This window comes from Crocuta crocuta, unplaced genomic scaffold, assembly GCF_008692635.1.
Source record: "Crocuta crocuta isolate KB4526 unplaced genomic scaffold, BGI_CrCroc_1.0 scaffold273, whole genome shotgun sequence".
Lineage (NCBI taxonomy): Eukaryota > Metazoa > Chordata > Mammalia > Carnivora > Hyaenidae > Crocuta > Crocuta crocuta.
The window spans coordinates 7,234,789-7,258,946 of record NW_027529425.1 but is presented as its reverse complement, the minus strand read 5'-3'; the positions used below and the strand labels follow the sequence as shown (position 1 = coordinate 7,258,946).

General features: G+C 57.3%; 1 protein-coding gene across 1 annotated transcript in view; it reads right to left on the bottom strand.

Annotated features, from left to right (window-relative positions):
- The window catches only part of PRKAR1B (protein kinase cAMP-dependent type I regulatory subunit beta), a 99,298-nt gene that overhangs the window by 24,664 nt on the left and 50,476 nt on the right, over positions 1-24,158 (bottom strand). Inside the window, exons 5-7 of the mRNA XM_077758813.1 lie at positions 9,275-9,336; positions 8,495-8,541; positions 1,675-1,833 (exon numbers count right to left, since the gene is read on the bottom strand). Coding sequence (XP_077614939.1) covers positions 1,675-1,833; positions 8,495-8,541; positions 9,275-9,336 — 268 coding nt within the window. The remainder of the gene's footprint in view (positions 1-1,674; positions 1,834-8,494; positions 8,542-9,274; positions 9,337-24,158) is intronic.

Here is a 24,158-nt window from a genome sequence, read left to right as displayed (position 1 = left end):
ATGTTCAAGGGAACTTTCCAAATCAGATGCCCTGGGCTCCCTGCAGCCTGACTCCCTGGAGACACACTGGCACCCCACATGCCCCGCTCCCCACGGCATGTCCCAGCTCAACGCTAAGTGGATGCATGGCAGAGCCACTCTGCATGATGGAGGCATCCAAATCCGTCCAAACCCAGGACTGACGCAAAAATGGACACCATCCTGCAGGACACTCCCTTCCGTGTCGGCCAGCACCACCGTGCTCCTTCCGGGACACAGAGGCTCTGCAGGCTCATGGCACAGCCACGGCTATTCTTAGTACACAGGGCCCCAGAATGGAGACAGAGGAAGTGCCAGCTGCCTCGGTGGTTTGGGAACTTCCCTGAATGTAAGGCTCCAGCCACAAAAATCCCACAGCCCAGGAAGACTCAGCACTGACGAAGGCCAGAAACAATGGCTTATGCAATGCAGGGCCAGGTGCACGTGGAGGGGGCAAAGGCTTCTGGGTCCCCTCCAAAACCTGCCCCTGCCTGAGTCAGGGTGGGGGGCAGCCGGCCTCTCCCAGGAAGAACAGAGGCTGGCAGGTTGAAGACACAGAGGAGAGAGCACGGGCTGGGGTCCAGAACACAGGGGCGTCAGCCGCTTTCTCCTGATGTATCTGTGGCTCTAATCTCCTGTGCATGGTGGGCGCTCAGTCGATGCCTGCTGAGTGCACAGGGGTGGGGTCCTCACATGCACGGAGCCTGATCAGACCATGAGCCCCAGGACCACACTGAACCCACCCCGTGTCACGTAGACCAGGTGTTACAGTGGGGCCAGGACGGATGGGGGGCGCCAATGTTCCCAGGACGAGGGGCAGCCTGGGCAGGACCCCGTCCCCAGGCTCCCGTCCGACTGAGGCCTGGGGCTTCTCTAAAGTGCCCATGGATGGAACCCAGGCCACCCCCAGAGCGCCCCCAGATCACAGCCCCTGCCTCACTGGAAGCCACACCATCCACAGGGAGACAGCCTACCCCTGGGGGACATGTAGGGGACACATGGGGACGCCACAGGTCTCCAGGCAGGGAGCTCACCCCCATCACCCTCCTCCAGGGTGGTGAGAGCTGGGTCTGGGCAGACACTATCTCTGGCCCCCAGAGCTGCTCTCAGCAACAAGCCCCCACCCAGGTTCTCCCAGGCCACCCTCACCGCCCAGAAGAGCACCTGGCCCAGCCGTCACCCCCAGGCGAGTTTCAGCGGCTGAGAAGGGAGGCTTCCCAAGGGCCAGGTCTCGGCTCCAGGGGCTTCTGCACAGAGAGGGGAGGGATGGAGGCCCTCGATCAGGCTGGGATGTCCTCAGAGCGGAGTGACTAGCCCATGGCCGGGCTCCTGGCACCTCTCTGCTCTACTGACTTGGTGAATGGGTTCCATTCTCAGTCACCTTGTGGTCTATGATGGCTGCTAGAGCTCCAGCCATCACAACCCCACTCCAAACAGCTAAAAAGAGATAAGAAAGGAAGGCAAAGGAGCTGCCCCAGCTACCTGCTTGCCTTTTAAGAAGTTTCCAGAATCTCTCCCACACTCTGCATCCACCCCACTGGCCCTTACCTACCACCCTCGTTTGGATAAAGCCAGGGTTCCCATGAGATGCTTGGCTGCAGGTATGCACCAGACATCACCGGCCTGCCGAAGCTCCCGTGCCAGGGCGCCACTCACCATGAGGATTCGCCGGTAGCTGTCCCGGTCGATGCCCCAGAGCTTGAGGTCCGTCTTGGCTTTCACAGTCGCTGCCCTGGGGGTGCCGTAGATGAGTGCCAGCTCCCCAAAGCTGCCCCCCTCACTGATGCTGGTCACCCACTCTCCATTAACGTACACCTTCAGGGGACAGAGCAAGAAATGTCAGAAACATCACCGGGGACGGGTGGGGTCACACTGGTGCGTTTGGCACCGGGAGCCCTCCTCTGAGCCCACCAGAGGGGACCCGGCAAGGAGGGCGTGTGTGGTTGCACCCCCAGGTCCCCTCACCTGCCCAGGCACACCTGGCTCTCAGCCAGTTTAGCTGCCCTCCCCACCCCAGGCCTGGCTGGGCAGGTGCAATGGCACCTTCTTAGTCCTGGCCCCCTCCCCGTCCTGATGTCAATGTCGGCGAGAAGGGCCAGAGGCGGAAACACCGCCCAAGGCTCCCGGTCTGCGCAAAACCCTGCATGCATCCCTGGCCGGCCTTTGATTCAGCCCTTGTCAGCCTCAGATGGTTCTCAGGGCCCATCTCCCCAGTCACACACAGTGAGGCCAACTCAGTGCTTACACGGGGCTGCCCAGTGCCCCCACCTCCAGCCAGCAACTGTGCCCAGCCTGGCCTGGCAAGACCCAGGTAGCCAGGGCCTCCCCTGACCGGGGCAGCACCAGGCTCCCCAGGCCTGCAGTCAGTGGGGATGTTGCCGGGGCACCGAGGAGATGAGGCTGCGCTGAGAAGGCCCTTTCAGCCTGCTTGGGTGCTCGGCACAGTGCTCCCAGTATGCACAGACAGACCCTGCACGTTCCGGACAACACAAGAATGACCCAGATTGTCTATTATGTGGTGGCCGTGCGGATCTGGCTACTATGAGCTGACACAACGCCCACATTATCCCCCCAGCGTGTCAATGGGCTTGAAGAATAGTTCCCATTGGCAAAATGGGTGCGCATCGGGAAAGAATGGATCACGGTGAAGCACAGACTCGATTCTTACTGAAATCAATGACTCATTATCTGCCCAAGAGTGATAACACAGTCGCACGCATCTGCCAGAAAACGCCACACAGGTGAGATCTCCGTGTGCACGAGGGTCAAGGGGAGACCCGGCTGACCGTGCGGCTGGATGGGACCCAGTGGACCACGGCTGTCCAGGCAAAGCTGCCCCCAGGGCCGTGCCTGTGCCCCTGGGAGTGTTCCCAGGCCCCACCCAACCCTGTTGTCATGCTCCTGTGGGGAAGTCGGGGCATCTGGGTACCCGGCGGGGAAAGACGATCCCCGGGGGGGGAGAGACGCCAGCGTCCATATGACAAGGCCCTCGAGGAACCAGAACAGTGTCCCATCCTTCCCGCCTGGCCCAGCCACCAACGTGCAGGGATGCAGCAAAGACAGCCGGTGACCCAGGAGTTTTCGGAGTGGACCTGGGGCCCCTGGGGAGGGGGCGGCGACAACTTATCAGTGGTCCCGGTGACCCGGGCACAGCGGGGCCAGCCTTCCCATCGAGCTTCCCTGTGGTGAAGTCTGGCCACGTGCATGGACGGCTCCAGGATGCCCCGGACGTCCCAGGTCCCCTCCAGCAACCACGGCCCCTCGGGAAGGCGTCAGGGGCACATCCGTGTGCGCTCGTCATGTGCGCTGTTGGGTCCAGCCCTGGCCGTCACAGGCCCACAGGCCGTGCGGCAGGCCCCATCCTGGGGGACACAGATGGTGCACGTGCCTCCTCCAGGGGGATGCCTGTGGGGGCATGCCAGCCGCCCAACAGACAAAAGAGCACAGGGACCCAGGGGACAGAGGAGGGGCTCAGCAGAGCCACCCAGGCACGTCTGCACCCTGTTTCCTGAGGCATGTCCCCAAAGCGCAAGCAGGGCAGGACCGAGGAGACCCCCTTCCCTGCCCAGAAGCCAGGCCTCAGAGAGCTCCCTGCGAGGCGTCAGAGGAAGCCATTGTGCGGAGCCGCCGACGGGCCCAAGACCACGCTGCCCGCCGAGCACAAAGGGGCCATCCTTCTCGGGACACTGGGCTCTGTCACCGTGACGGGCACGGCACTGGGCCCCACCCCAGCTGGCACGCAAAGGGGCTACTTCTTGCGTTGTTTCATTTTTTGTTTCTTCTTCTTCTAGAATAAAAATGGTGGGAGGCCCTACTGGGCTACACTCACAGTCCCACCACCGACGGGGACTTCTCCAGCTGAACCCAGAGCCCCCACCCGGCTGCTCTGCGTTAGTGTATTCATCCATCCGTCTGTCCATTGCCCCCAGTGTGGACTGAGCACCCCTCTGTGCCCTGTGCACTCTAAGTGCTGGCAGTCAGCAGGGGAAGGCAGCGGGTTCCTGTCTACAGGGACTCCCCGACGGGCCGGGAGAAAGGCTGTAGGCAAATAATTACACAGACACACATTCATGTGAAGCATGCTCCAGGCATGAGGAGAGCAGGAGGCACAGGGACCAGAAGGACCATGACAGAGACTGTCCATAGAGAGCTGTCTGTGGAGGAGACTTGGGCCAGGTCTAAGTGTCCAGCTCAATGTGCAAAGATGTGGGAGAAGGGTGACTGAGGCTGAGGATGGAACATGCAAAGGCCCTGAGGCCACAATGAAATGAAAGATACTACCAGACGCGGCATGACCAAGCAGGGACAGATGCCACGGTGGAGAAAAGGGCTGAGATGTTGTTCTAGAAGCAAAAGGAAGCCATGGAAGATTCTGGCACCTCATCTGGTTTATGCTATGACACTCCCTCTGCTGGGGTGTGGAGAACAGCATGGGCTGCCAGAGGGGAGGGGGGAGGGGTGGAGAGGTCCCTCAACAGGTGGCTGTGACATAGCCTGAGTGGGACAGACTGCTTCTGCACCACAAAGACTGGGGGCACAGGGGGGCACAGGTCCTGCNCATGCATGGAAGAGAGAAAGCACTGCCCACGCAGGGGTGCTGCCGCCTTGCTCTGTCGCCCGCACTGCCAGACCCGGGCATCTCAGGGCAACGCTCCGCCGCACAGAAAGCAGAAACTGTCTGGGAAGTGGGGACAGTGCCCGCAGCCCCGCCTGCTTTCTCACGCCGCCTGGGGCTGGCCCGGCATGGCCCGCATGCCCCGCTGTTGTTTTCCTTTGCCGACAGCAAGGAAAAGCTAATGGCCTGTCTCTTCCCACCTCCCAGGCCCTCGTGGGAGCGTCCGTGGCCCGTTAGCACCCAGATCCTGGTCACTCGGCCGGGTGCCCACAGGCACCCAGGGGGCAGTGGACACCCCGCCTGTCTCGCGCTATGCCCCACCAGGCCGCGGCTGTCTCCAGCTCCAAAGCTGATGCCCACGGGGCGGTCTGGCACACCCTGAGCACGGGCCTTGACGCTCCCATCCACAGTAACCAGGACCATGCGGGTTGTTTCCAGTCAGGTGGAAAGCCAGCTGGGTCCCCCCAGAGGAGCCCCAAATCCGTCGTGTTGCACGGCCCTCCTCCTGGCCTCCCCCCATGTCGACCACACTCAGGCGCCCACAGTGACCCCCATTCCAAAGGACAGTCATCACCAGCTGAGTCGAAACCAGTCCCGACCACAGCAGGGCCGCTGGGAAAGTGAGTGCTGGGGCCCCAGACGTGCTCAGTGGAAGAGCTGTGTTTGGAAGAACCGAGATGCTGCAGGGAAACATCACAGCCCACTCCAGGCCGCAGCCACAGCACTCCCTAAGTGACTAAGTAACCAACCTAAGAGCAGGGACTGGAACAGAAACTCACACCCTGTTCATAACAACATGATCCACGGCAGCCAAGATGTGGGGCCACACCTGTGATCACCGACACGACCAGAGAAACACAACATGACCCGTGTACACAATGGACTACGGGGCTCAGCCTCATAAAAGAAAGAAACTCTGACACCTGCCACAACGTGCATGAACCTTAAGGACACGATGCTGAATGACACAGCCAGACACAGAAGGACAGGCGCTGGGCTCCACTCGCACAAGGTCCCAGGTTGTCAGATTCACAGACACGGAGTAGAAGGCGGGCCGGGGCTGGGGGAGCAGGTGGGGGTCCGTGTGTAATGGGAACAGAGTCTCAGTGCGGACGGAATGTTCTGGAAATCGATGGTGTGCATGGCTGCAGAGCTGTGTGAATGTGCTCAGTGCCCCTGAACTGTAGGCTTAAAAATGGTTAAGATGGGAAATTTTATGTTATGTGTATTTTACCAATTAAAAAAACACAGAGCACCAGGAGAACACTGAATAACAACTGACCGTGACCATGGACCCAGATGGCAGTGCCCTGGGTGCCCTGTCCAGGGGCCACAGCTCAGGGGCCTCATGCCCACCCTGGAGTCTGGGCACCGGAAGGAGCTGGGTGGGGCAGGAGCCTGGGGTGGGGTGGGGCGGCCCCAGCACAAAGAGGGGCCGAAAATAACGAAAGGCTCACAGGATTAGAGAGGGGCTGGGCCTCAGACAGTACTACGTTCCTGAGCCCTAAAATCGGCAGCGGAGTATCCTTTTAAGTAAAAATGCCATGTTCCATGAATAAAACAAATTGGGAGATATTTTTATCCTTAGAAAAAGGGATTATAGCTCTTGGCAACACACGCTGCGGTGTCTCTCTCGAAAACCATAATTGAAACTGAACTTGGTGCTCTCGGCACTAGTCACCTGGCCGCTCCCCTGCCCCCCACCCCGGGGTGCTGCTGGGCCAAGGGCAGTGTCTGCCCTCAGGAGCCTGTGTCCTCGGGGCTTCCGCACGTCGTGGGCCCGCCTCCCCCAACAAGGCAGATACCGCCGGAGACTGACAGCCAGCCCAGCGACCCCGGGCCGGGTCAGCCAGGTCGCCTGCGGTGTCCTGGCGGACGGTTCACAGAAACGGGCCACAGAGGCTCTGCAGAAGTGATGACGGTACCTACTGTGATGTGTGCCTATAACATCCGGCCAGCCGACACACCACCGTCTCCTTCCCGAACGCTGACTGAGCTCTTTGGGTCCCTTACATGCAGTCTTCACCCATCTGCTGTGCTGCCCCGTGGGTCCCACACCACAGGGCAGCTCCTGCCCAGCCGGGGACCCGGAGGGCTTGACAGAGGGGCCCCTACAAGTCACTGCCGGTCCCCTCGGGGTCCGCTGGCCCAAACCTGAGACTCCCGTGGGCAGCGCCCGGCTGTCCCGGCTGGAGTGAGCCTGGGCCCAGCGAGCACCTTAGAGCCGCCTTTGTACCTGAACTTCCAAGGCCGTGCTGGACCTGCCACGATGACATGTTTGGGGAACTCAGCTCATAAGAAGGTGACCTCACTCTTCCCTCCCCAAACTGCCTCCAACGTCCCTGGCCGAAAGAGAAGCTGGCTGACGCCTGGTGCGTCGTGAGGTAGCCGGCATGGGCAGCCGGCCAACAGGGAGGCTGGCAACTGGCCGTCTGCTCCCCCACCCCAAGGGGCCCGGGGGCCAGGCTCTGTGCCTCCTCTGGGGGGGTGGAGGGTCCCGCCAGGAGGAACAAGCCAAGCCGGCTGCTTCTCAGCTGCTTATTTCTCATCACATCTGACTTACAGAGGGGCCGGGGGCAGTGTTTGCAAGGACGCTGTCGTGTGGGGCCTGAGCACGCTAGGCGGACGTGAGGGTGGGGGTGAGGAGGGGACAGGTCACGCTAAGAGGCTGAGTGTCAGGGGCACCATCGTCTGGGACAACAGGGCCCACGAGGCGCTTAGGGGACTATCCCTCAGGGGGCAGGTCCTGGTGGGTGCCCACCTCTCACACCTGCAAGCGCTTCCTGCCAGGCCTACTCCCTGCATCAGAGGGGCTGGGCAGGGCTCTGCCTGGACAAAGGAGCAGCAGGGCCTGGGTGGGGTCTTGAAGGATACATAGGAGTTTGCAAGGAAGAGCTGAAACAAGAACATAAGGACAAGAGGAGTAAAGACCCAGAGATAAGTCACCTTTGGCCACTCTGCTGCTCACAACCATCTCCCTCAGGACCTGCAACCCCGAGGGCAGGGGCCAGGGGCCCCCAAGTGCGTTCTGGGCACACAGCACTGCTCCATAAACGTCTGAGCAGGAATGCAGGCAAGGGGAGTAGCAGAGCGGCTTCTGAGAACAGTGACAGCCTGAGGATAGGGCTGGGGGAGACAGGCAGGGGTGAGGGCCAGGTGGAAGCCTGTGGATCTGAACCTGGAACAACCCCACCTCCCACGGGCGGCCCCTGCCCAGCTGGGGAGCTGGCTGCATCCGGGCCTGTCTTCCCTGCTTCCTGGGCGGGCACTGGCTCTAACCCACAGCCGCGGCAGCAGGAGTTACTCTGTGGGCTGGCAGCCTTCCTCTGCGGCTGTGGGCGGCCGGGGACCTTGGGCTCCCGCCTCAGTTTCCTTCTTTGGTGGCCGGCGGAAACCCATCCCCGCCCTCACCCTAACCCTGGGCCAGGCCCTGAGCTCAGGATGGAAAGACAGCTTGATGCCAGTCCTCGAGGTGACTCCGTGTGCCCCTCAACAGTGCAGGGGGGAGAGCCCCCACCTCGCAGGCGTGGAGTGCGGGGCAGGGGGAGGCATGGAGGCACCAAGCACCTGGGCCCTGGTGTGTGTCCTGATGATGGGCGTGTAACCACAAACTAAGCTGAGTCACAGCAAGGAGGCCACAGAGAAAAATGTGGGGCCAGATGCACCTGCAGAGGAGGGACAGCAGACGGAGGCCAGAGGAGAGGCAGGAGCAAGAGGGGCGGCAGGGGTCCAGGCAGTGGCGGCATGGCACCAGCAGACCCCGGGAAGCAAGAGTGAGAGAGCGCTGCGGGCACGGTCCCAGAGGACCCCGGGAAGGGGGAGAGCGCCGCAGGCGGCTGACGAGGCGGGAGAGGTACTCACATCCACTTCTCCTTGGTCTATCACGTAGAAATTATCGCCTTCGTCCCCTGAAATGAAAGAAAACATGCTGTGCACACCGTGCAGGGCTCCGGGGGCTGCACTTCTGTCCCCGAAAGCCAGCCCTGCCACTGCCTCACGAAGCCAAGGACTCTGCATCTCACCCAGTTTTCTTGTTTTTTATTTTTTTTATTTTTTATTTTATTTTATTTTATTTTTTTTAATATTTTTATTTCTAGGAGAGAGAGAGAGAGAGAGACAGCGTGAGCAGGGGAGGGTCAGAGAGAGAGGGAGTCACAGACTGAAACAGGCTCCAGGCTCTGAGCTGGCAGTCAGCACAGAGCCCGACATGGGGCTCGAACCCACGAACCGCAAGATCATGACCTAAGCGAAAGTCAGACGCTTAACCGACTAAGCCACCCATGCGCCCCTCTTGTTTTTTAAATAAAACTTGTACAAACAACATGAGGGGTGGCCCACATGGGCACGGTGAGATGCGCAGCGGGCGCTACCCGCTCACAGTCACCAGGTTCCATGTGCGGTGGGGCACCCGTGGTCCGCACCTGGCCCGTCTCAGGGCCCCGCTCTGCTGACGGGAAGTCACGGAGACACCGGCAGACGAGCAGAGCGCCGGGACTCTTCTTGAGGGCAGGAGAGTCCTTGCTCATGCCAAGCCCGTGGCCCATGCCCACGCCCACAACCCATGGCCACGCCCACAGCACAGGCCACGCCCACAGCCCATGCCCATGCCCACTGCCCGGCTCAGGGAAGCCGGGAACGCACCTTGCTGGATGACGGTCTCCCCGGCGATGTGGGTGACGGGAAACATGGCATCGAATATGTCACTGGAAGAGAAAACGCACTGCATGTGGGGGCTGTGGCAGCGCGGGGCGCGGACCCGCTGCCTCCCTTCACATGCCGCACCGGCTCCGGTCACCCAGAAAAATGGAAAAATCCACGTTCAAAGAAAATCACGACCCTTTGTAACCCTGCCACCCGGGCAACGGCTGGCACCCTGCAGACCCGCTTCTGCACCCGCATCCATGGGTTTCGGTCTGGGCTTCCACAGAAACGGAGTCACACTGGACACCTTGTTTTAGACACGCAAACAGGGGAACAGCAGGTGTTGGCTGTGTCACATCAGGAACTACTCTACCAGGGTAGAGAACCTGCCTTCTGCCCCTCTCCCTCGAGGGGCACCTACACGGCCTGGCCGGCAGGTGCCACACCCCACACACAGGCTGTGCCAAAGGGCTGCCTGGCCGTTTAAGTTCCTAAATGTGACTGCTGGATGGACCATACGGGCTGGACGTGGACAGTGGGAAGTATGCACGCTGGGACCCCTTATCTCCACGGGATGGCAACCCAAATGCAAAGTCAGAGGTCAGCCTTGTGCTGCCCAAATGCAACGGCCCAGCTCGGGAGGCCACACCTACCCACCCACAGGGCCCCAAAAGGGAAGCAGACAGAGGGAGGTCTAGTGTGCACGCTGGGGCCCCTCGGGGGTCAACGTGCACAGCAGGGCTGGGGGGGGGGGCTGCCTCCCCTCTGGCTGAACAGCAAACCTCCGCCTGACTGGTCGGGTGGAGTGAACCTCAGGGGAGCCCGCAGGTGCTATACACATCGGTGCCAACCCCCAGGCCCTGTGCTGTGCTGTCTCTATGGCCCAGGAAACGTTGAAGAGTCACTCTTAAAGTAGTAGCTTCTTTCTCCCTGAGAAAGAGGACGGGACCTGAAGGGGCGGTGCTGGAGGGGAGGGGCTTCACGACTTTTGCAGGAGTGTCCATCCCCCCCCCCACCCCCAGGCTGGGACCTGGCATCTGTGACCCTCCTGGGCTGCACTTCTCGGCCACAGCTTCCCTGGGGGGAGGGGGGTCTGCAGACAGGTCTGGTCAGTTTTCCAAACGGCATTGCTTCCAAACCACAGCATCGGGGCTCTCAGAATGGTCAGATCTTGAGCTGATTTTACAATTTCTATCTNGCTGCACTTCTGCCCCACGCCGATGAGTCTGTGAAAAGGTCTGTCGCTATCTGGTGCCTTAATTGTTCACACGCAAGCACGGTTCTAATTCTAGTTTTCATCCCGTGTTTCCTGACAAGCGTCCAGATGGAGACGTACAGACCTGGCGAACCCCCGAGCGCCTGGGCCCAGCACCCACCATATAGGCATCTCCCCAGGTACAGAGTGATGAATCCCACGCTGCGAATAGTGAGGCGGGAGGGAGAGCCCAGCCCCACTCACCACAAAGGCCTAATCACCCCCCATTTCCTTCGGAAGAAGCTAAGGCCCCCAGGGACCCCCAGCGCATCTCCAAGGCTCGGACACAACGGACCCTCAGAGGCCCCCGCCTTCCCCATCCTCTGCATCCCCTCACACAAAACCCAATGCTTCCTGCCTCTTAGCACTTAATGGCATTAAAAGATGCGCCTGCCTCTGATGAGAAGAGAAACGGTTTCTATTCTGATCTGGAAGTGACCTCTGGAAACCTCTGCCACAGCCCCGGCCGGGCTCCGGAACTGGGCTTGGCAATCCTGCATCGGGGCCAGTGCCAGGCCCAGGGACACGGCGCTCGGGGCCGCGGAGGCACAGAAACGTGAAGACACTGCAGCCCCCGCCCCGTGCGGCCCCAGGGACGGGGGCAGCGCTGGCCATGCGCCCTTCATCTGCCCCCCCCTGCTCCGAGGTCAGACCTGCAGCAGTCTCATCCAGACAAGGAAACCAGAGACACTAAGAAGCTTCGCCAAGGTCTGCAGCTGGGAAGAGGTGAGGCCAGGCCACACCCCTGCCGTCCTGTGCAGGGCTCTGTGGGGCGCCTAGGGCTGGGCGAGGCCTCCCAGTGTGCTTGGGGGTGCAGGGCCTTCCCGGTCTCAGCAGGTGCCCTCAGACAGCAGGTGGTGGAGGGCCCTGGTCGCCCACCCTGAGGAAGCCACTGGCCCCACAGCTGCACCCTGCCCCTCCGATGTTGGCCTGATGTTGGGGTCCTCGGGCTCCTGAGAGGCCAGAGTGGCTGCCGCTCCCTCAACAGTGGGGAGCAGCTGACGAAAGAGTGCCTGCTGGTCTTAGCCCCGTGTCCCTGTGGCCCCAGTGGGTGCTTTTCACCAGAAGTCCCCACAGTGGCCGAGGCGGTATGGACCCACCTGGAAGGCAGCGAAGGGTCCCTCAGGCTTTGACCAGGAATGATGGGGCAGAGGCATTATCTGTTTATCTTGGTTTAATTATACTTATTTCCTGGTCCCGGTGGCTTCTGTCACTTTAGGCCACAGGGGATGGTTCTCAGGACATCTTTGGCTTCAGCTCTGCTTACACATGCCTTCCAGAAAAGCAGAATAAACAGAAAAACCAACGAAGTCGACAGCATGGAAACGGTGATCCAGACACTTGGAGCTCGCTCTGCAGGAGAGGGGCCCAGGTGCCCGCATGCCTGCATCACACAGCGAGCCTGGGGCAGGTCTGGGGGGTGCCCGGTGGTGGGAACCGTGAGTGGACGCCGCATTTTGATAAGCTGCAACAGCTGGGGTGGGATGCAGACATGCCTGCGCTGACTCCCGGTGACAAGATCACAGGCTCCACGCGGGTGCAGTGGGCTGTTCGCGACAGAGGAAAACACCACCCTGAGTGGGCTCGGGACTGTCGGCAATGGCATTCCCACACAGGTTCACGTACTCCTGTACAGCCCCTCCCTCCCTCCCTCTGGGCCAGGTGGTTCTGTTGCGGGGGGCCAGGACCCAGAGCACAGCACCGCTGGCAGGGAGCTGGGTCAGGCTGGAGGCCAGGGAGTGGACAGACCTGGACCCCAGCCACACCCTGGCCTGGACCCTGTGGCTCAGGGCCTGCAGAGTGCTGGGTCCCAGCTCCCAGGGCAGTGACGGCTCAGAGACCACAGGCCTGTGGAAGTTCCCACCTGACTCACTCGTTGTCCCGGCACCCCTCCTTCCCTGGGCTGCTCAGCTCTCACCCTCCTCCCCCTGCTGCTGCTCCCCCCATATCCCCCAGGTGACCGTGAGTTCTGAGAATGAAGTTCTGCAGCCTGGCACACAGTGCCCCACCTGGGTCTGACCCAGAGCAGGTCCTCGGTATGGATGGAAGGACAGGTTGGACAGTGGATGGAGAGTGGGTGGATGGATGGATGGACGGATGGATGGGTGGTGAATTCGGGGGGGGTAGATAGATAGGTGGGTGGATAGGTGGATGGAAAGATGGGTGAATGGATGGATGGGTGGGTCAATGGTGAGTGGAGGGAAGGATGGGTAGATGGATGGGTGGTGAACCGGGAGACAGATAGGTGGGTGGATGAGGAGATGGGAGTGGATGGGTAGATGGGCGGATGGTGATGAGTGGATAGATGGGTGGTGAATGGGGGGGTAGAAGGAAAGGTGGGTGGATGGGTAGAAGGGTAGATGGTGGGTGGATGGATGAAAGGGAGGAGGAAAGATAGATGGAGAAAGCTGTCTGTTAAGGCAGCTGCAAGACAGGAGATCAGCTAGAACCAGGTGTGGGTCTTCTAACAAAGTCCCTGCTTCCTCAAGCCATTCACTGAGAATGATGGCAAAGGGTCTTGAATCCTCAGGCTGAGCCCAGTACCCTCCACTCAAAAGAAAAGCCTCATTGACCTTCTCTCACTTGAACCTCACAAGCATAGAAAGACGTTAGCTCCCATTGTTGTCCCCACTTTACAGACAGAAATATCAAGGTTCAGAAAGGTTAAGTGACTCACCCACAGTCACACAGCAGTAAGGCTGACCACCCCGTCAAGGTCCCATTGATTTGTGCTGCAGAGGATGCACAGAAGAACACTCCAGTGTGGGGGAGACTCTGTGGGGGAGACTCTGCCCTCTCTGGCCACGTGCCCAGGCCCCAACTCCTGGAGATGCTCCTGGGCAGGGAGGCTGGATGCCATCTACACCAGCCAGGACCCTGTACGGACCCGCAGTCACACTTGCCCTCCCGGGCACACTTGGCTACCTCCTGAATCCCACCTGGTGCCCAGTTCCCTTGGTCTTCTGGGACCAGGCAGGAACACCCAGTCCCAGATAAAGCCCCGTCCTGAGAGCTGCACTCTCCCTGGGTTCAGCGACAAGGCCACGGGCATCAGGTGGTGTCAACTTCAAAGCCCAGACCCCTCTCCCTCTCCCTCATGCCTCATGCCCTTGCGGGGAGGAGTCAAGTTTTCAAAGACAAAGTCAAAATGAGGGCTCCGCCTTGAGGTCAGAATGCCACCAATGAATCCTGACTTACTGTACTTCCTGGAAACCTGTACAAGCCTTCCTGGTCCATCTCGAGAGCTGGTCCCCAAATACAGCAGGGTGAAAGCACCACAGCTAATTCCACCACACAGAAAACTTCAGGGTTTGTTGGGTTTTAAACCTAAACCCCATACACAGTTCAAACGCAAGTTAGTATGTAGAACGTGACCTCCTGGTGAGTTACTTGTCTCGACCTTGAAAACGAGACTTTGCAGAGTGAAACCAAGCCGGCCGGGGGCCACCAGACACTTCCTGAGGGTGAGGGGTCCCTTTGTCACCTCACTGTCACCTGGGGCCAGCCCCCACCTCCTCCTCTATCCCAGCAGAAAACAAACCCTGGATCCCGAGCCCCTGGGAGTGTGCATAGGACATCTCTGAACCCCTCCATCTCTCCCAGAAGGAAGAGGGTGTGTTGCCGGATGGTCAAAGAAGCTGGCTGCTGGGGTGTCTGAGGGACAGAGAGGGTAAGGAACTTGCTTGGGGTCACACAGCCAGGAAGTGGGAGTGCAAGACTCCAAACCAGGTAATCCGGCATGTAAGCAAAGGCCCCTTGTGCCAGGATGTTTGCTCTGCGATGGGTACGTGTGACTTTTGCTAAATCCAAACATTTTCCTCCTGGGACTAGTTTGCTAAGAAGTTTTATAACAGCTGCACTCTATCAAATTCTTTTCCAACATCTACGTGATCCACTACACACATCTCTTTCCTGGGATCTATCAACTGGCAATTCTCGTGGACAGTGTTCTGAGCTCAGACCGTTTTTGAAAACCAGATAAACCCTATGTGATCTGGATATGTGCTTTTCAAACATCAAGCTGGATTTGTTTGGCTCTTTAGAATTTTTGCATCTACGTTCACAGAACATATACTACACCTATAATCTTTTTAATGTTTGTTTATTTTTGAGAGAGACAGAGAGACAGACTGTGAGTGAGGAGCTGAGAGAAAGGGAGACACAGAATCCCAAGCAGGCTCTGAGCTGTCAGCACAGAATATGATGTGGGGCTCGAACCCATGAACCCTGAGATCATGACCTGAACCGAAGTCCGATGCTCAACCTACTGAGCCCCCCAGACGCCCCTACACCTATAGTTTTTATACGATCTACTACTTGTTTTTTTGTACTACCCATAGCATGCACTGGGATCCAGATTACACCGGCCTCGCACAATGAGCTGGCCAGCTTTTCCTTATTTTCCGTTCTCTGCAGCCACTGGTGAAAGGAGAATGATCTGTTGACATTGGACAGCAGTCTCCCGTAAGGTCGTCGGGGCCTGGCCTCTTCAGAGGGGGCAGGCCTGTGGTCACTTTAACCTCCTTAGTGTTTACTGATGGCTCCACACTATTGTTCTTCACGTGCCAACATCACCTCCATGTTCAAAGTTAGCTCCTGACATTTAAAAATTGAGTTATAAAAACTTAAAGCTTTGGCTTTTCTGTAAAAAACAAAAGGAAGCTCTAACAACACGGGGCCTGCGTTCTCACAAAGCAAGAACTCAGCCCACTCCCACCCTGGTCAGACCACATGTTCTCCAGTCTGCAACAGTGGCCAGAAGGCCACAGATTCCTGTTTCTTTACTGCCTGCAGGCGCCAGCCTGTCCCAGAGCTCACTGCGGGGGTGGGGATGGGGACACAGCTGCACACGTGGGACTTCCTCACAAAGGGGTATTGTCCTGTAACACCCCTGCACCTGCCGCAGGTCTGTGCGGAAGAGGGTGCATCACCCCTGCACCGGCCACCAGGGTCTGTGTGGAAGCCATCACGTCACCCCTGCACCAGCCGCGGGCCTGAGCGGAAGTGAGCACATCACCCCTGCACTGGCCATGGGGTCTGCGCAGAAGCCATCGCATCACCCCTGCACCAGCCGCAGGCCTGAGCGGAAGTGAGCGCGTCACCCCTGCACTGGCCACGGGCCTGCACAGAAGCCATCGCATCACCCCTGCACTGGCCACAGGCCTGCGCTGAAGTGCACATGTTCCTGAACCACAAGGAACAGAAGGGAGCCATGAGTGGTGCAAACAGAAGGCAAGAACACAGACCGCGCAGACGCAGAGGATGCGTCCAGTGCCCATGAGCAGGCTTTCCTGGCCCCACAATGACGTGGGAGACGGGATGTCTGGTCCGACCCTTCAGGAGTGGTTCTTCGAGACCCAAACCCACTACTTCAGCCTCTGGAGAACTGCTCTCGGATTGTCTGGACTCCGTCAATGTCACCCGGAGAAGGAGGCGCCCCGAACCTGAGGGCGAAGTTTTGGTGCACCGGGCACCACGGCAACGTCCTGCTTTATGCCACCTGTCACCGCCCCAGTGACAGCGCCGGGCGCCCAGACAGCGGCCCCGGGCTGTGTCTAGGCCTCTGCACTGTTTGGGTGAAAGCTCATGATGTTTCTCCATCCACTGAAAGTTTCCAAATAACCCTCTCCAAACAGTGATAACTCAGGCACAGCCGTGCACTCTGGTGAGAAGGTGCTGGAACACCAGGAACATGACGTTTGTAAACCCTCGGGAGCCTCTGCCCTGGGGGACGTGGTGCCACCCTGTCTGCAGTGGTTTCTCGGGCACAAATGCCTGGCCCAGAGAGGAGCGCATACACATGCCCGGGATCCCGGTGGCTGAGCCTTGGGAAGGGACAGGGGGCCAGGATCTCCGGCCCAGAATCGCCAACGCACAGCTCTGCCCTGACATTCACCGTGTCCCCAGGTGCCCAGCCACCCCGAGATGCCGAGTCAGAGGCACCCTGGATGGAGACCAGCGTCCGCAGGTGTGGGTTGAGGACGGTGACAAATGTGCCCTTTGACCCAGCAGGGCTGCTGAGGTTCTGTCCCCTCCCCCTTCCCTGTACACTCATGAGATGCAGCTGCAGGGCCGCTGGGGACAGTGCCGTCTGCAGTCAGGGCAATTTGTAACACCTAACGGCTGGGGACTGGTTCATTAAATTACGGAACAGACTATGAGATGGCACTGCAGAGGCACGTCCGCAGAGAACCAGGGTGTTTGTTATGGGTCTGCTAAATAAAAACCGGCTCGCAAAACAAGTCTGACAGAATTGCAAGGAGAAACAGACAGACCCAAATTATCCCTGAGAATTTCAACACCCCTTTGTGAGCTACTGGCAGATGCACGGGCAGAAAATCAGTAAGGACACAGCTGAGCTGAAAGGCACCCTCCGTAGCTGACATTTATAGGACACCTTATCAAACACAGCAGGACACATGTTCTTCTCAAGTTCACAGGAAACGTTTACCAAGACAGGCCACATCCTGGGCCATAAAATACACCTGAACAAATCTAAAAGGATGTAAGTTATACAGTGTCTCTTCTTGGACCTCAATGGAATTAAACTGGAATTAGTAACAAAGAGATACCTTGAAAGTTCTAATGTCTGGTGGTCGAACAACATACTCCAAATAACACATGGGCCAAACAAAAAGGCGCAAGAGACACTGAAAGTATTTTTAACTAAACAAAAATGAAAATTCAGTTTATTAAAATCTGTGGAGGGACGTCTGGGTGGCTCGGTCAGTAAGCGTCTGACTTCGGCTCAGGTTGTGATTTTGCAGTTCGTGGGTTTGAGCCCCGCGTCGGGCTCTGTGCTGACAGCTCAGAGCCTGGAGCCTGCTTCAGATTCTGGGTCGCCCTCTCTGTCTGCCCCTCCCAGCTCACACTCTGACTCTCAAAAATAAACATTAAAAAAAAATTTAATAAAGTCAAAATAAAATAAAATAGGAAGTGAACACAGAAAATCGTCAAAACCAAAGCTGGTTCTTTGAAAAGATCAATAAGAACCCACAAACCTCTAGTGAGGCTGAGAGAGAGAGGGGAGAGAGCACAGAAACTGTTCACATCAGAAGTGAGAGCAGGGAAGGTGGGTACCCTGCAGATCCCACAGACACTAAAAGGCTGATAATACTATGAACACCACATAGAGTGAGAAAGTCGGATAAAAGGGACCAATATTTTGAAAGACGTTGCCCACCAAAGTCACACAAGAAGAAACAGATAACATGATATATTCAAGAAATTGAATCAGTAAGTATTAACTTTCCAAAACAGAAAGCCAGCAGGCCCAGATAGGTTCACTAAGGAATTCTATCAAACACAGAATTGACAGAATTAGTAGAAGAAATTCTACCAATTCTCAACCATCTCTTTCAGAAAACGAAAGCAGAGAGAACGGTTTCTCACTCATTGTACAAGGACAGTATTACCCAAACACCAAAACCAGACAAAGGCATCACAAAAAAGTTAAATCACAGACCACTATCTCAAGAATAGGAATGTAAAAATCCTCAAAATATTAGTGTATTGACTGCTAGGAATTTACCCAAGGGATACAGAAATGCTGACGCATAGGAGCACGTGTACCCCCATGTTCATAGCAGCACTCTCCACAATAGCTAAAACATGGAAAGAGCCTAAGTGTCCATCAACAGATGAATGGATCAAGAAGATGTGGTTTATCTATACCATGGAATACTACATGGCAATGAGAAACAATGAAATCTGGCCATGTGTAGCAACATGGATGGACCTTGAGGTGTTATGCTGAGCGAAATAAGCCAGGCAGAGAAGGACAAATATCATATGTTTGCACGTATAGGAGGATTAGGAGGAACTTGACGGAGGAACAAGGGGGAGAAGAAGGGCGGAAATGGTGGGGGAAAGGGAGAGAGGCAAACCATGAGAGACTCTTGAATGCTGACAAAAACTGAGGACTGATGGATGTGGGGGGGAGGAGGGATGGGCATGGAGGAGGACACTTGTGGGGATGAGCACTGAGTGTTATGTGGAAACTAATTTGACAATAAACTATTTGTAAAAAAAAAAGAATCTGAAATGTGAAAAAAAAAATATATTAGTGCATTGAATCCGACACTGTATTACAAGACTTAGACACCACAAGTGGCTTCCCTCCAGGTACACAGGCCAATGCCACAGTCACTCTAATCCTGGGGCCCCCCAGGGGTGCAGTCGGCTCAGTGTCTGACTCTTGATTTTGGCTCAAGTCAGAATCTCATGGTTCATGAGGTCGAGCCCTGTGTCAAGCTGTGTGCTGACGGTGTGGAGCCCACTTGGGATTCTCTCTCTCCCTCTCTCTCTGCCCCTGCCGGCTCATGCTCTCCCCCCTCTCTCTCTGAAAATAAACCTTTTTTTAAATGTAAAAAAAAAACCAACAATCTAATCCACATGACCATACCAATAGATGCAGAAAAAGCATTTGACAAAATCCAACACTCATTCATGATAGAACTCTTGTAAAAATAAGAACATAGGAGAACCTTCTCAACTTGATAGAGAACATCTACCAAAACCCTGCAGTTAACATTTACCTGAGGGTGAGAAGCTAGATGCTTCCTCCTAAGGCTGAGACCAAACCACATATATTCCCTTTACCACTCTTTTTCAACATTACTAGAAGCCCCAGCTAATGCAATTAGGGGAGGGGAGAGAAGGAAAGGAGTAACAGAAAGGAAGAAATAAAACTTGTTTTGTTTGCAGAGGACATCGACTATCTATGCAGAATATTCCAAAAAATTAATAGTAACAAAACCCACTGGACATATAAGCAATTACAGCAAGGTTGCAAGATACAAGCTTAATATACGAAAAGTCAGTCACTTTCTTACATCTCAGCAATGGAAAAACGAAATGTGAAATTAAAAGCACAATGCCATTTACCATAGCACCCCTCAAAATGAAATATGTAGGTATAAACCTAACAAAATATGCACGAGATCTATGTGAGGAAAACTACAGAACTCTGAAGAAAAAAATTTTAAATAAAAAATACAAATTGTCAACTGTATCCCAACTTGATCTACAGATTCAGCTCCAATAAAAATCCCAACAAGACATGTTGTAGACACAGCAAACTGATCCTACAGCTTACACACACAGAAGCCGAAGATGCAGAATGGCCTGTGCGGTACTGAGATCCGAGGATGGGCCACCCGACGTCAGGACTTACCACCAAGCTGCAACAATCGAGACAGTGTGGCATTGGCAAAAGTACAGGCAAATAATAGACCCATGGAACAGAACAGAGAGCCCAGAAGCAGAACGCCCCGAATACAGTCAACTGACCTTTGATAAAGGGGCAAACACAGTATCCCCCAAGTGAGCTGCAACGACTGGACATCCACACACTGAATCTAGACCCAGACTTTACTCCCTTCACAGGAATTAACTCAAAATGGATCATAGATCTAATCATAAGACACAGGGGTACTTGGGTGGTTCAGTCGGTTAAGCGTCCAACTTCGGCTCAGGTCATGATCTCACGGTTTGTGGGTTCGAGCCCCGTGTCGGGCTCAGTGCTGACAGCTCGGAGCCTGGAGATGTTTTGGATTCTGTGTCTCCCTCTCTGTCTGCCCTTCCCCTACTCACATTCTGTGTCTCTCTCTCAAAAATAAACATTAAAAAATTTTTTTAAAACACACAATAATAACACTACTAGAAGATAACACAGAAGACAATCTAGGCGCCTTGGGTCTGACGATGACTTTTTAGCTACAACACGAACAGCCCTGCGGATGGAAGTCTGGCTCCAGCACAGAGGAGGCTCCCAGTCGCCCATCCTCGAAGGACACCAGGACCCTACCCCCCAAAGTGTAAGCAGAGGCCCCAGGGGTCACTCGACCGAGAGCCCCATCATCCCCGGCTCCTGCTCACCTGCTGGGCACCTCTGGGCAAGTGTGAGCAGCCACTGGGAGGTTCAAGCACCACTCTCAAGTCTGACTTACCCACTGGGAGACCATGGAGAACAAGGCACACACAGTCCCTGCCTCAAGGGGTAGCAGCAATGCAGGGGTGGGTGCCAAACAGGTGGGGCCTTCCAGCTGTTGCTCATTCAACAAACACACAGGGGGCCAATGCCAGGTCAGCCCCAATCCCGCCTCAGGCCACGGTCAGAGTGCAGGTAAGAAAGCCAACCCCCTCTCTGCCACCAGGCAAAGACCATACGAGAGGCACCAAAGCCCCTGTGAGCCCAGACATTGGCAGTGCCGTGCTCCCCTCGGCCTGGGGGCCCAGTAGGAGGAGGACACCCCAGAAGCAGCCACTGATTTCTATGCAGATCAGCCAGAGGCAGAAGACGGGCACTGAAGGCTCCGGGTCAGGACCTGTCCCGCACGGTAGCCAAGCTTGGGGCTGGAAACCTCATCACCACCTCTGCAAACAGGCTCAGAAACCATGCCTGGGAGCCAAGGGGAAAGAGAGTCACCTCCAAGAGCCTGTCTCCTGAGACTCAGACTCTAAATAAGNGTCCATCTGAGAGTCAGCCTGGGTCAGTGTCGCCTCCCTGACAGCCAGCCAGAAACAGTGGGCATATATGGCCCTGATTCCTTGGGAGGAATGGGGGGCATCCTTGCCCAACCACTTGGGGTTTGTGGAGCTCCATGGCCTCATCTGTCTCCCACCTGAACAATACTGTCCTCACCTCCTCCAAGCAGTCCCCCGGGATTCCTCCCCCACCACACCACTCAGGGCTCCTTGGTTCTCAGGCCCGTTTGTAGAGCAGGTGGTTTGAGCACCTTAGGAACAAGATTCACTGTTCTACAGCCCATGGACAGTGCCAATCCTGCAGGGATGCACGTCTCAGAAGCCCCGAGCTGCCCCGAGCTATCCCCAAGGGGCAGGGCGACCCTGCTGTGAAAGCCGACAGTGAAGAGGGCCCCCTTCCCAGCTGCCCTTCTGCAGGCCACATCCACGGCCAGGAGTGGGACACATGAGCCTCTGCTGCCCTCCACCCTCCCCATCGCCTCGAGAGACTGGGAGGTGGGGGGGTTCTCCAGGGTCAAAGGCATCTTGCTTATTTTAAACCAAAGGGCCCACAGACGGGTCACAAGACCCAGGCAGCCGGTGTTGTCATAACTGCAGACCCCGCTCCAAGCACGTGGGAGGGGAGAAGGCAGCGGGCTGTCTGCAGACTTGCTGCAGACACCCCCACCAGGGCTCCATGGGCTGGGGACACGTGTGCTTTCTTTCCACGCCTGCTAAACCAATCAGCTGCTCCAAGGGCCCGGTGCAGATGCACCCACATGGGCCAGGGCCACCTCCAAGGCTGGGGGTGGAAGGGAAGGGCTGGCGCAGGGCTGAACAGGCGAGCGGGACCCAGGCTCCCAGCAGGTGAGCAGCCGGGAAGCACGGGCACTCAGGGGAGCCCCGGGGATGCAGTCCTCCTGGGAAAAGCCGCAGCTGCCCAACGGAGAAACCAACTGCCCTGGGTGGGGGGCGGGGGGTCCTGCCAGGGGTNACACAGGGGTACTTGGGTGGTTCAGTCGGTTAAGCGTCCAACTTCGGCTCAGGTCATGATCTCACGGTTTGTGGGTTCGAGCCCCGTGTCGGGCTCAGTGCTGACAGCTCGGAGCCTGGAGATGTTTTGGATTCTGTGTCTCCCTCTCTGTCTGCCCTTCCCCTACTCACATTCTGTGTCTCTCTCTCAAAAATAAACATTAAAAAATTTTTTTAAAACACACAATAATAACACTACTAGAAGATAACACAGAAGACAATCTAGGCGCCTTGGGTCTGACGATGACTTTTTAGCTACAACACGAACAGCCCTGCGGATGGAAGTCTGGCTCCAGCACAGAGGAGGCTCCCAGTCGCCCATCCTCGAAGGACACCAGGACCCTACCCCCCAAAGTGTAAGCAGAGGCCCCAGGGGTCACTCGACCGAGAGCCCCATCATCCCCGGCTCCTGCTCACCTGCTGGGCACCTCTGGGCAAGTGTGAGCAGCCACTGGGAGGTTCAAGCACCACTCTCAAGTCTGACTTACCCACTGGGAGACCATGGAGAACAAGGCACACACAGTCCCTGCCTCAAGGGGTAGCAGCAATGCAGGGGTGGGTGCCAAACAGGTGGGGCCTTCCAGCTGTTGCTCATTCAACAAACACACAGGGGGCCAATGCCAGGTCAGCCCCAATCCCGCCTCAGGCCACGGTCAGAGTGCAGGTAAGAAAGCCAACCCCCTCTCTGCCACCAGGCAAAGACCATACGAGAGGCACCAAAGCCCCTGTGAGCCCAGACATTGGCAGTGCCGTGCTCCCCTCCAACTTCGGCCCGGTTAGCACACAGCTGAGGCTCGGGGACACCGGGTGGGTGGTCTCCACTCTTGCTGCTGGGGTCCTGAGGCTCCTGTTCAGGGAGGAAGTGTGGCCACCCCAGAGTCATTTGACTTTGCTATTATCACTCTGAGCCCAAGGGGGGATACTGGAGTCAGACCCTCTCGTGTCAGAAGCACCCGGGGGCAGAGCACAGGCCACCAGGCATGAGCACACCAGCAAGGGGGCCACTGCCGTCAGAGCTGGAGGGGCCACTGGGACTGTGGAGACAGACAGGGCTCACGGAGTCGGCCCCAACTGGGCCCAGGCGCGCACACCGCCGTCTGCAGAGAGCCCACAACCGAGCGCAGTGAGGGCCCCAGACGCAGTAACACTCCCACGTCCCACGTGATGGTGAGGGTGGGCTATGACTTCAGCAGCACCTGTTGGCCCAGACCGTGGCTGTGGCTAGGTATGGATGGCCCCCCAATCCCGCCGTCCCACCAGGCCAGGGCAGAGAAGAACACATGGAGCCTGTCGCTGGCCCGGCCGGCTGCCAGCCCTGCGGGCCTCACATCCGCACACGGCACTGAGGAGGGAGCAACCGAGGCCAGCCACGGCACCACAGATGTCCGTCAGAATGCCAACGGCAAAGGCCACGAAGCCACCGTGCGCCTGTCACCGGGGCAGCTCACAGGGCAGTCACTCAAGGACGGGGAAGCCTCTGTGAGGATCCAGAATGACAGCCATGGGCGACCGCAGAGAAAACCCGAGGGGCAGAGTATGTGACACGCTATCGGAGGTCACACACATGTGCGAGGCAGCAGCCTGGTGTGTGCATCCCTGGGCCATGGGCAGGATCCGGGCCGAGGTCTGTTCACGCTCGCTCCTACCCCGTCAGGATGTCCCAGGTTTATCCAGCACCTGAATGAAAACCGTCGGCTTTAAACAGTCCTGAGTCCGGCCACACAGTGGGTAACACACCTGCAGAAACACATTTCTCTCCTCATCGTGGCCGGGTGCGGTGGGTGTCCCGCAGGGGCCAGCTCTGAGCCCAAGCCTCTGGCTGCCGTCCAGCTAGACCATCAGCTCCTCCACCCTGGGGAGACTTCGGGGTGTGTGGCCCCCTGCACCTGTCCCCCCCAGCAGCAGCCAGCTAGGTTCCCGTGAGGACTCTTGGCTGCACCTGTGGGGCTGGGGAGGCCCCTGTGTTCACAGGGCACAGGAGGCTCAGTGTCTCTGTTCCTGGCTGGTTCCGGGCTCAGCATTCCCCCTGCTGCATGAATCCGTGAGGCCAGGCCACACTTGCTGGCCCGGGTGCATCCCGCCTGAGCTCCCTGCACACAGCCAGCCCGCGGATCTGTGCACGCTCCAGGA